This window comes from Rhopilema esculentum, chromosome 4, assembly GCF_057945365.1.
Source record: "Rhopilema esculentum isolate cy_ngs chromosome 4, ASM5794536v1, whole genome shotgun sequence".
Lineage (NCBI taxonomy): Eukaryota > Metazoa > Cnidaria > Scyphozoa > Rhizostomeae > Rhizostomatidae > Rhopilema > Rhopilema esculentum.
Genome location: NC_142818.1, coordinates 9,265,030 through 9,276,037, shown reverse-complemented (window position 1 = coordinate 9,276,037; position 11,008 = coordinate 9,265,030). Strand labels below are relative to the sequence as shown.

At 37.3% G+C, this 11,008-nt stretch overlaps 1 protein-coding gene across 1 annotated transcript; it reads left to right on the top strand.

Moving 5' to 3' along the window:
* The first annotated feature begins 3,797 nt into the window (after positions 1–3,797).
* On the top strand, positions 3,798–5,763 carry LOC135690628 (ubiquitin-conjugating enzyme E2Q-like protein 1). The gene has a single exon (XM_065208230.2). It carries the CDS (start codon positions 4,043–4,045, stop codon positions 4,769–4,771), a length of 729 nt encoding a protein of 242 aa, XP_065064302.1. The 5' UTR covers positions 3,798–4,042; the 3' UTR covers positions 4,772–5,763.
* Positions 5,764–11,008: the final 5,245 nt, after the last annotated feature.

Genomic DNA, 11,008 nt, shown 5'->3' with positions numbered 1-11,008 from the left:
AAAACACGAAATATTTCAGCAAACTTTTACATAAATGATCTGCTTCATGAAGGCGTCAATGCTTGCTGGTTTTATCTTCATTTCCATTTTATCAAGCAATGATATGTTAACTGTGTAAGTCTGAGTCAAAATAAATCCCAATAGTCTTGGTTGATGCCTTATGATAGGTGTTATAGACAAATGCACTGAGATACGTGATGGTTAAGATCGATATACATGTCCATTGAACTCTCTTTCAGACCTGATACGGTCAGTTATTCATAGGGTTGGTTATACGGATACGGTTAGTTTTCCAACGTCTTAATTATTCCAATGAAAAAATATTTATGGCAGAAAGGTTAAAATTTTCTGAGGCATATGCCGGTTGCGAGCTAAGCCCCTCCTACGCCCCTCCTGAGCTCCTCCTGAACCCCTCCTACGCCCCTCCTGAGCTCCTCCTGAACCCCTCCTACGCCCCTCCTGAACCCCTCCTACGCCCCCCTGAACCCCTCCTACATTCCTCCTGAACCCCTCCTACGCCTCATTGTTCTTGGTTTTGATTCATTTTGCTGCTCGAGACTGGAGCAAAAGCCTTACTTTCATCATTTCAGTAACCTAATCTTTTCATTTGATCTTCCATATAAGTTCTCCCATATCATTTTTGATGAGTTTGTTTTATTTACGATTTTCTTATAGCCTTACAGCTACATATGCCGTTTTTATATAATGACAAAATGTTTATAAAACTATAGGCCCTATCAATCTCAACATTAAGAAACAGAAATTGCTCGAAATGTTCAGAGTTGGAAATGACCTTTTTCTGACGATCAGGTAGCTATTTTTGTTTGAGTTGCCGAAGCAAAAAGTAATCTTTGTGACTGTTTAGTTAGCTATTATATTTCATGTTCGCTTATGGAGCGTTCTTAAGGTTCTGAAACAGGGTTTTGATTTTAAGAAATTGGTATTTAAAAAACCCTTAAAAAATTTTTAGTATCAAAATCAACAAAATATTAAGAACAAAGTACTTATCCTTATCTTAGTTTCTCATAAAGAAATACGTATATAGACTATACAGTTCTTCATTCGTCTCAAATATTTCTTTGCCCTTGGACATCATTACCCTTTAGATTAATTGCATGTAACGGGATAGGCGCGCATCTCTCTCCTTTGCCCCTACCTTTATCACCTTGGCTACACTGTTGCCTATACGCTAGCTTGGCCTTGGTGATTTGTTTTTTTTATATTCTTATAAAAATTTACAACGACAATCAATTACAATACAAAAGCCTAGGGAGCATGGAAATGCATAACAACCCTAAGACTTACACTTAACATAGAGACACAAATATTACAATAATAAGCTACAAAAGTGATTGGAGTGGTGTCGCCCATCGTTCCAATAGCGTTGTAGATATGACAAACACTCACAAAAAGCTTTTTTAAAAGAAGATATCAAGTCTACCTATGTTCCTTGCTAATCGAACAAATTTGCGCCCAGACATGATTTGTTTCCGGGAAACACATCATATCCTACTTTGTTGTGGTAAAAGCATGTCCAGGAAGACATTAGGATAGAAGGCAACTTAAAGAAAATTTCACACGTACAGGTTATGTTGTAAATTGTGTTTGGATGACGAGATATAAAACCCACAACGGAAGAGCAAATGGCTGTTTCTGGTTTATTTGGCGATTGATTGTAATAACATATGTTATGATGTCCCTTTGAAATAGAGGTTTGAAAAATTTGATTTTACGCTACATTGCATACTCGTTTCAGGCAGGAGCATTACTTTTCAACTATCAATTGATTTCCATAACGCCTTTACTCTAAAAACAGCGAAATACGTACGGGCATTTTTTAACATACTCAGCGGTGGGTAAATTGCCGCACCAAGCCCTACGAGTCCCCCCCCCCCCCCCCCCCCCCCGCTGATAAGCAAAATTATACTTTTACCCCAGATGCCAAGCCACTTTGGGGCCCTTTCAAAAGAATAAACATAAGGCAAATGTGCTGGCAAAAACACAATAATATATTTTCTATCAATATGATGTATGGTGAAATGGCTCCACTACTGCAACTGCAAGCAGTCGAACAAACTATGCCTTCAGTGGGGAGGGCATTCAAATTCTTCACTGAAAATGCAAGGAAGCATTAGTAAAAAATGGGAGGAAGGCATCTGTTCAAAAGGCACCCTAACAAATATTCTAAAACATTAAAAAACCTGTTTTTAAGGGGCACCCTAACAGAGATTCAAGAAAAGTTGAGAAAGGCTGTTTCTGGTGGCCTAGCTACAATGGGTTCCCACTTAGATTTTGAATGCTAACACTTCTAATTTTTTCATACGTAACCAGATAATCTCGGTCAAGGCTCCATGTTCTTATTTTTTTGATGATTTGGGGCTCAAGCGTCTTCAATGTTGTTCCTTTTTCAGACTATTTGTCTACAAGTGAATGCTTTAACTAAGACCACTTAGCAACAGTATTCATAAAAATACTTTAAGCGAGGCTGATTAACTGATAAAATCTGTTCTGCTTTGCTAACAAGAGAGAAATTCCAAAACAAACATTGCTTCTTTTATTCTAATTTTCAATCTGAAGCTGATTTTGTTCTTACGTTGTTTTTTGGCAAATCAAATCACGGTTTTCAAAGTGATTGGTTCTGATATAGACAAAAGGATGTAAATGCAAACAAAAATTGAGTTTAACTTTCAAGGGGATCTGTTGTCCGATGATAGACATTTAACAAATTCGTTCAATTTTTCCTCACAAACGTAGCTAATAAAAGCCTAAAATAAAATAAGTTTCAAAACATCGCCAGATAACACTAATACCGAACTTTTAATAAAATTTGCGAGAAGCTAATTCACCTTTGACAAACAATTTATCCTTGATCACAAAATTTTGACAGATTACCTAGAACACTTTGACGTAAGAGAAATTGCTACAAATTGATTTTATTGTATCTTTCTAACAGAACACTCTGTGTGTTAATGGACCCTAACAAGAGCTGAAGTGAATGACACATCATGGTGTTTGCCAAAGCGAAATAGGTCCCTTTCCCTTCCATTTATGTATTCATGACTTACCCAGAGTCCAGAAAAGTTGCTAACCTCTCTCCAGACAAAAACATCCCAGAAGGCAAACCTTCCTCGCAAAGAAATAGCAAGTAAGCGTGGCTTGGGTGCGTCAAATGAGCTTCTATTGTTTTTCGTGGACCTTCCTCCGGTCAGCGGCCGTGCGACCGTAATATTTTCCTGACTCTGGACTTACCATAAGGTTCCCATTTTCTAAACTTAAATTTTTCTGCAGATGATACTTGTAATTTCTTCCCTTATAAAAACCCAAATAAGGGCATTTGCTGTGTCAACCCCTCTCCCTTCCCTCCCCTGCCCCTTCTTTTTTCTATCTATTCTTCCCCTTCTTTATTTCTTTCCACGCGTACGATTCGTTTTTTATACTGATTTGCTTTTTTTCTTTATCTTCTGTTAAAACTTTGAAATTGCAAATTTTTCAGATTCGTATTTTTCGCAAGTATCATCGATTGAATTTTACATAGTATACGGCACGGAGTTCGAAAATTGTTTCTGTTTATCTTAGTGTTCAAAATTTTAGAAGCAAATCCTACTTTCTCGGTTTACCATAACATAATCTGATATTTCTAAGTAACTGTTGTTGAATTACATTTACAATAAGTTTGAATTTGTCAATTTTTGTCCATAAGTAACCGGCCGACCGGTTTGAGAACTTCTCTACTCTTGTCCAGAAAGTAGGATTTTACGTGTAAACGAGGCCAAAGCACGTCAAATCGCCGGCATCAACCGGATATTTGGATGGCAGGATGCAGAAAGCTGTGATCAAAGATGTATAGGAAATCTGTGAATATATTAATGGATGGTGGGGATTTTTGACCATTCATTTCTTTAAAGAAACGAGCCAGGTACTTGCAGTTTCTTTTTTAAATTTGTTTGATTCAAAAGTGAGTATAATCAACGAAAAATATCTTCGTGCCACACGAAAACTTTCAAGATCAAGGTGTCTGTAGGCCTGCGGATGATCAAAGAGAATGGCCGCTCTTTTGAAACTGATCAAAAAGAAGCAAGACAGTGCATCTAGTGGTAGCGAAATAGTGGCGGTTGCAAGTCACCAGAAAAATAAGGAAGGTATTCATGTTTTGGAGCCCAGCGTTGATAAAAGGGGCGGCGTGGGTAATACAGATGCGGAAAGCCAAGTAAAACCAAAAAAGTCGGCAAAGAATGCAAGCTCTGCAAGAAACAATGGAAGGCCCGAGCTTCGCACTAAAAGGTTAATGAGAGAGTATCTGCAAATTTCCAAAATGAGTGGAGATATAAACTCTTGCTTTTCTGCCGAGCTGGTCGGTGAAAGTTTGTACGAATGGAATGTGAAGCTTCTTAGAGTTGACCCTGAAAGTGAATTGCACCAAGACATGACAGAATTAGGTCATGAACATATCCTATTAAACTTGACATTTCCAGACAATTTCCCGTTCTCACCTCCTTTTATGAGAGTAGTTAAACCTAGAATTGATGGTGGATTCATCCTTGATGGGGGAGCAATTTGCATGGAGCTGCTCACACCCTCTGGCTGGAGTAGTGCCTATACTGTGGAGGCAATAATCATGCAGTTTGCTGCCCTTGTTGTAAAGGGAAAAGGGCGCATTGACAAGAGATCAAAATCTGATTTCAGCAGGAAAGAAGCAGAGTCATCATTCAAGAAACTAGTGAAGACCCATGAAAGGTATGGATGGATAACTCCTCCAATCTCAGAGGGCTAAATAACACATGGGGTCTTTCAAGAATGAAACTTTCCATCCATAAAGGGGAAAATGTTTTATAATAGATATGAAGATGATTCATCTATTTATTAATGTAGATATGTAAGACTAAATTTGTTGCCTGTGAAAAAAATTGTTGCTAATATTGCTTGTGCTAATAAGACACTGGATGTATCTAACTAAAAACCATGTTACAACTTCACTTACTTTCAGTTATAAGAAAGTCTCAATTTCCTAACTGGTAGATAAAATCACATTAACTTGAACTTCAAGAAATCTTTGCTGTTCATGGGAAAAGCTCACAATGTTCTTCTTGCAGCCTTTGATCCTACTTGTGGCTTGCAACTCATGGTCTTTGCAGCAGCCAAAATCATAATGATGATCACTGCAGAAAAAATGTTTGCAGAAAATTATACAGACAAATTTACTACTTAGTGTTTCATCCAAACCGACATTGTTTTGAAAATTACTGAAATACATTTCCTTATTCTGCCGTTTGCCAAAACATCTTACTAAGTCTGCACCTCAAACTTTGACTGATTTCCAGATAAACCAATAGTAAGGTTTGTACACAAAATTTTGTATGTTTAAATATTGGAAAATACCAGAACATGATAAGAGTGCTACCACACCTCAATAATAAAATCATACAACTCTGTTTTTATTTTTTCTTGTGAAAAAGTAGAAGAGTAGGAAAGTTCACTATGAAGAATTTCAGAAAAATTATTTGACCTGTCTTGGTAGTTAGTGATAAGGAGGGAAAAGAGATAATAATGATGATTTTAGTTCTATAATAATGAGTAAAGCTATTTTTTTGAATTGTAAGAATAATTAATTAATTTGCATTAATTTAGTCAATGCATTGCACAAGGATGCTTAATTTACCTTTTTTGTTACTTGGTGTATATATTAGCTATTTATTTAGTGTAGCTGAAACTTCATGCCAGTGCTTAGCTACTGTTTTGATTAGTTTTTTATGTTTGGAAATGTTATGAGCATTTCTTTCTCTTGTTATCGATTTTGTGCATCAAAACTTGTGTTCCTAGATATTTTTCAACTTGAGTTTCTGCATTTGATTCTTTTTAAAGGCACACAATTGATTGTAAAGACCAGTTGTTTGACATTAGCTCAGTTGTTGAACTGAACAGCCAACCTTGTTTTATCATACAATGTGTATTGCCAAAGAATGTTACCACTTTTGTTTTGTTTATAAATTGAACTGGGAATGTGAATGCTACCAACTTAAAACATTCTTATGTTTATTATACTATATTTGAATGCACTTAACTAAACTATGAAAAAAATGTGTTATCTAGCAAATAATAATTTTTGCTGTTTTCACATGAGAGCAATACAAAAGAATAAATCGCAGCCCTAAATATAATGACCAATTATTGGGTGCTTGTCTTCTTTTAGCTCCAGGGGGGCTGTTGCTCTAGGTTCCATGCTTGTGGTAGCCTGAAGGGGCCCCTCACCTAAAAATGAAAATAAAAATAATTGCTGATGTTTTCAGCTCTGGGCTCTGGCCCTGCACCCCCTAAAACCGTTGCTGTATATAATTTTGTTTTTTGTATCTGTTGTGTGTCTTTACAATGTCAGTTTAAATGCTTAATTATCAAATTTAAAACTTCCAAGAGACTTTAAAATGTTGTTGCATTGAAAATTTTAATGCAGTTTTTTGCATTTATCTTTGCTTTGTCTTCTGGTTGTATTTTAAAAATGTGTCTTCAGAAATTGGTTGCATTTTGATGTCTTTATGAAAGCTTTGTGGTTGACACACATGAGATTACGAGGTATCAGGCAAACAGCTTATTTCTGCCTTTAATACCAATGAACTCAAGTGTCAACATCATTTTTCCCAGTCAGCTTTGTTTAGACATTCAATTCCTAATTAGCTCCTTATGAACTTTTTGCATTGCTCAAATGCTGTCATAGGTATTTTTTATCCATTATGAACCTAAAAGGGTAAAGAGCAGGGGGTGGACACTTGGTCAAATATTGGGGGGCAAGTCTATTGTTTTGATAAGATGACATCACATTTCTCATTGTCTTAGAACAAAAGACCATTGTTCTCCAAAGTATTGGGGGGCAAGCACCCCCCTCCTCCCCCAGGTGTCCGCCACTGGTAAAGAGTATGCATAAGCACCTTGCTGAAACTCTATCATACCTCAGTTTCTAACATTTTCAATGCAAGGATGGTAGCTAGAATTACATTAATATATAAACAAGTTTCGAAACATGACCCAAATAATTGCAGGCCCAGTTTGGATACTCTTAAGTTTTATTGCGCAAATTGTCCTCGAAGGGGTACAAATAGTTATGAAAATTTCAATCCCATAAAATAAATCGGAAATTTACTTCTCAAAAAGGCAAAAAAAACGAAAACGTTGGACCCAAGAAAATAAGCCAAGCCTGTCCATCTCACTGGCAAAATTTCTTCAAGCACAATCCTTGGGCATTTACTTACGTTTCAGCGAGTAACAAGTTTCCTAATGAGTTGAGTGTATTCTCGGTGCCAAAATATAAACAAAAAGCATAGGCGCAGACTTACATTTTTTCCAGGGGGGAGGGGCTCAAAAATTAATTGCAATTGCTAATGGTGGCTGCCAACGGCACAGTGTAGAACGAGACCTACAATCCCGGACAAAAATGGTTCAGACTTTTCAAGGAAAGCTTATATTTTCACTTTCCTTTAAAAAAAGTAACGTTCCCCCCCTTCCCAAATTCAATGTTGAATGCATGATTTTGGAGAAGAAATGATAGAACTACAAATCCAACATTGCTTCAGGGAAAAGAGCGGGATTCGAATTTACAGGGGCAAGGTAAAGTAGAAAAGTAAAAATATTGCATTTTGTCTCAACGTTTTTGTCAAGGATTCTGGTTGTACTAAGACGATTTTCTTTTACATTGTTCATTATCGTTGTTATTTGATCTTGATTAAATCTCTTGAGATGATTTTTATCCGTGAAACCAAGAATATGAAAAAGTTGGCTAGCAAATCGATAGCCAACTTCCTTGTTTCCCAAGGGGAGTTGAGCCCCTCAAATCTTCGCCAGGACGGGCTCAAGCCCTGGAGCCTCCCTCCCCCCCTAAGTCTATCTACGTCTATGACAAAAAGTGACAAAAAGCACTTATATATTTAAGAAAGGTTGATGACAGGTATCGTGAAGCATTGTTCGATCGATTCTTTTGCCCATCTACGCAAATTTTATGAAACATTTTGAAGAACTTGGTATACCTCAAGAGGGTCTCTCCATTTCCTAATTTGCAGGAATGATTTTAAAAAATGCATCAGCTCATTAAGTCAAGCTTTTTGCTGATTTTGACTGCTGCACAGGGTTCAATGCCACAAGTTTGAAAGAGGGGGGCCAAAGCTAACGAAAGTTGGGGGCCAAGGCACTTTTCGCCTTTTTACAGCTTTGAAATTGTTTGCTTCGCAAGAAAATGGGGGCCCTGTTTCAAAAAAATTAAACAGAAGTATTAAGTCAAAGAATCTGTAAACGAAAGCCTTTACCAAGAGGCATAAATGCAGCAGAAGTGCCCTCCAATTTTAAAAAATATTTTGCATTTCAAATTGTGAATACAGTAATTTACCCGCGGTAATTCGATTCAGTCCACTTTAAGCATCGAGCGTTGAAAGAGCCTCCCTCTCGAATAATGTTATGCCGTCTGGTTTTAAAAGAAATTCATTTAATAAAAACTTCTTCAAAATGTTCTTTGTTCGTCTTCAAGCATAGACATTGAGTTTCGAATAGTGCAATTTAATAGGTCTTCGTCCAGTTCTTTTTCTATCTAGTTTTCTTGTCAAAAATCTTGCTGTTTTTAATGGATTATTGAGCATATATCTCATAGTAATTCTAGAAACTTCATAGGCCAAAATTAGCCTCACTTAAGTCTTATTATCAGGATACGTACTGCGATTGCCTTTTAAGTCAGCATCTTTTACTAGCACACAATTACAGCGAAAAAGCTTGTGATATTCCACTTTTTGTTGCTCTATTAGTGACCAATGACTTTCTATCATTTGATTGATTATTAAAGAGTCAGATCGGTTATTATAATGGTAGAAAGGCGATACAGCATTTTTTGAGTCAGTTTCTTATAGACAATGTTTATAGAATACTATGGGTTGGTCTTCCTCGTAGACGAAGGCAAGGACAAAGACACAAACGAGGACGAGGACGAGAACGAGAACGAGGACGAAGACGAAGACGAAGACGAAGACGAAGACGAAGACGAGGACGATGCCTCGCTCTTTATACCAAGTCTGGAATTCGACTGACATGAATGCAGAAGCGTTATCTGTTACTAAGGTGTGTGGGTAACCGAAATGCGCAAAGTCCTGCTCCAATAGGTCAACCGTAGCTTTGGCTGAAACGGACTGTGTGGGATGGATGCATTGGTATTTAGAATATGCATCTGTAAGCAGCAACCAGTTTGTACCCATGAAATTGATCGCATGGTCAAGGTGTAATCTACTCCAGGGTTTCTCTGGAAGCATCCATGGGTGAATTGCAGGTTTGGCTGGTCTGTTCTGATGCTGACCGCAAGGTATGCAGTGTCTGCATGTGTTACGGTACGAAGGTCGAACTTCTATCACGTGCTGGTCCACGTGGGTATCAGCGTGAACATCGTTTTATTAACTTTTATGCTTTTTTAACTATTGTTCTGTTCTAGTGTTTAATTGGCTGTTATCATGTTCTGTTTTCTTATTGGCTGTTTTCTTATTATAAAGTAGCTTGCTTGTTTTATGCAGACGCACTTTCTCGTCGCGTCTATTCTGCATCTCCTTCTGCTCATGAAGTCTCCTCTCTCGATTTACCAGTAGCAGTTGTCGACCATCCTTGTCCACCACCATCTACCTTGCATAAATTGCAACGACAAGACAAAGATCTTGCTGACATAATTCAGTATTTAGAAACGTCAGAATTGCCAAGTAGTGACACTAAAGCTCGCGCGTTATTGATGTCTATCGATTCTTTTTATTTGGATGAACATGGAATCCTTTGTCATCTATGGACACCTGGAAAGCGTCGTGCTAAGTCTCTATGTACTCAGGTCGTCATTCCTGCGCCTCTCCGTCATGTAATTCTTGTTTCTCTTCATGATGACCCAACTGCCGGACACCTTGGCTCGGAGAAAACCTACGAAAAGGTTCGTTTGAGATATTACTGGCCAGGAATGTACAAAGATATTGAGCACTGGTGTCGTTCTTGTGTAGATTGTGCAATGAAGAAAAGTCCGCGAAATAAACGCAAGGCTCCGTTACTGCCTATTCCGATTGAAGGTGCTTTCTTTTCCCACTTTTCTGCAGAGCTAAAGGAAAATTTTAGGCAAAAGTGGAAATAAATGTAGTATAGCATTCTGTAAGTAACTGTGTTTAGTAATCCCTTACATATGCCTTTAGATTTAGCTTGGTTGCTATGACTCTACCATAGAAGATATATATATAAATTTGAATATGGGAAATAAGATCAAAGAAATCGGTCATTGTCTAAGTTGTACAATGAGAAACAGCTTGGCTTAGGAAATAGATCGAGAAACCTGATCCAGAATAACTTGGTGCCAGCACAAATTGACGGAGTTTTGTTTTTTCTATTGCCTAAACGTGGCTCACAAGGTCTATTTGTTAACAACAAATTTCTCAGGAACATTACAAAAAGAGAGAAATTGCTAGCGATGTGGAAGGGAAAGAAACTGACGAAAAGAAAATTTTTGAGGACACGAGAAAGAAAGAATGGGCAGATTTGTTCTAAAAAAGTAAAATCAAGAAAACTTCAACACTTGATTGTATCGATAATCCATTCCTACTAACAAAGAAAATCTAGACGCAATTGTAAATTCTATTAAAACTATTTTTGATTTTTGTTAAAAGCACTTTTTTTCCAAAATATTTAAGATCAGATGTTACAAAACAATATCCCAAGTGTACAATTTGCTTAATTTGCTTTTATTTTAGTTAATAGTTCTCCTGTTTTTGTTGAACTTGTACATATTGATTAAACAAAGCTTAAAGATATTGCCTCGGATTTTCCTTCAGTAAAAATCAATTTTAGATACAGTCTCTGGCCGTCCCTAAAATACAATAATCCTAAAATTTTCTTGCCGCCAACCATGGTGGCGGCCCAACCTAAGCCCTCTCAAGACCTTCATATTTGGCCCCCCCCCCCACTTTCAAATACGTTTCGCCGGCCCTGTGTACGTGTCTAAAACAAGCGGAGCATTACACATACGGCA

What these genes read in the sequence shown, in the direction of transcription:
- LOC135690628 (XM_065208230.2), top strand. Translation starts at nt 4,043, where the DNA reads ATGGCCGCTCTTTTGAAACTGATCAAAAAGAAGCAAGACAGTGCATCT.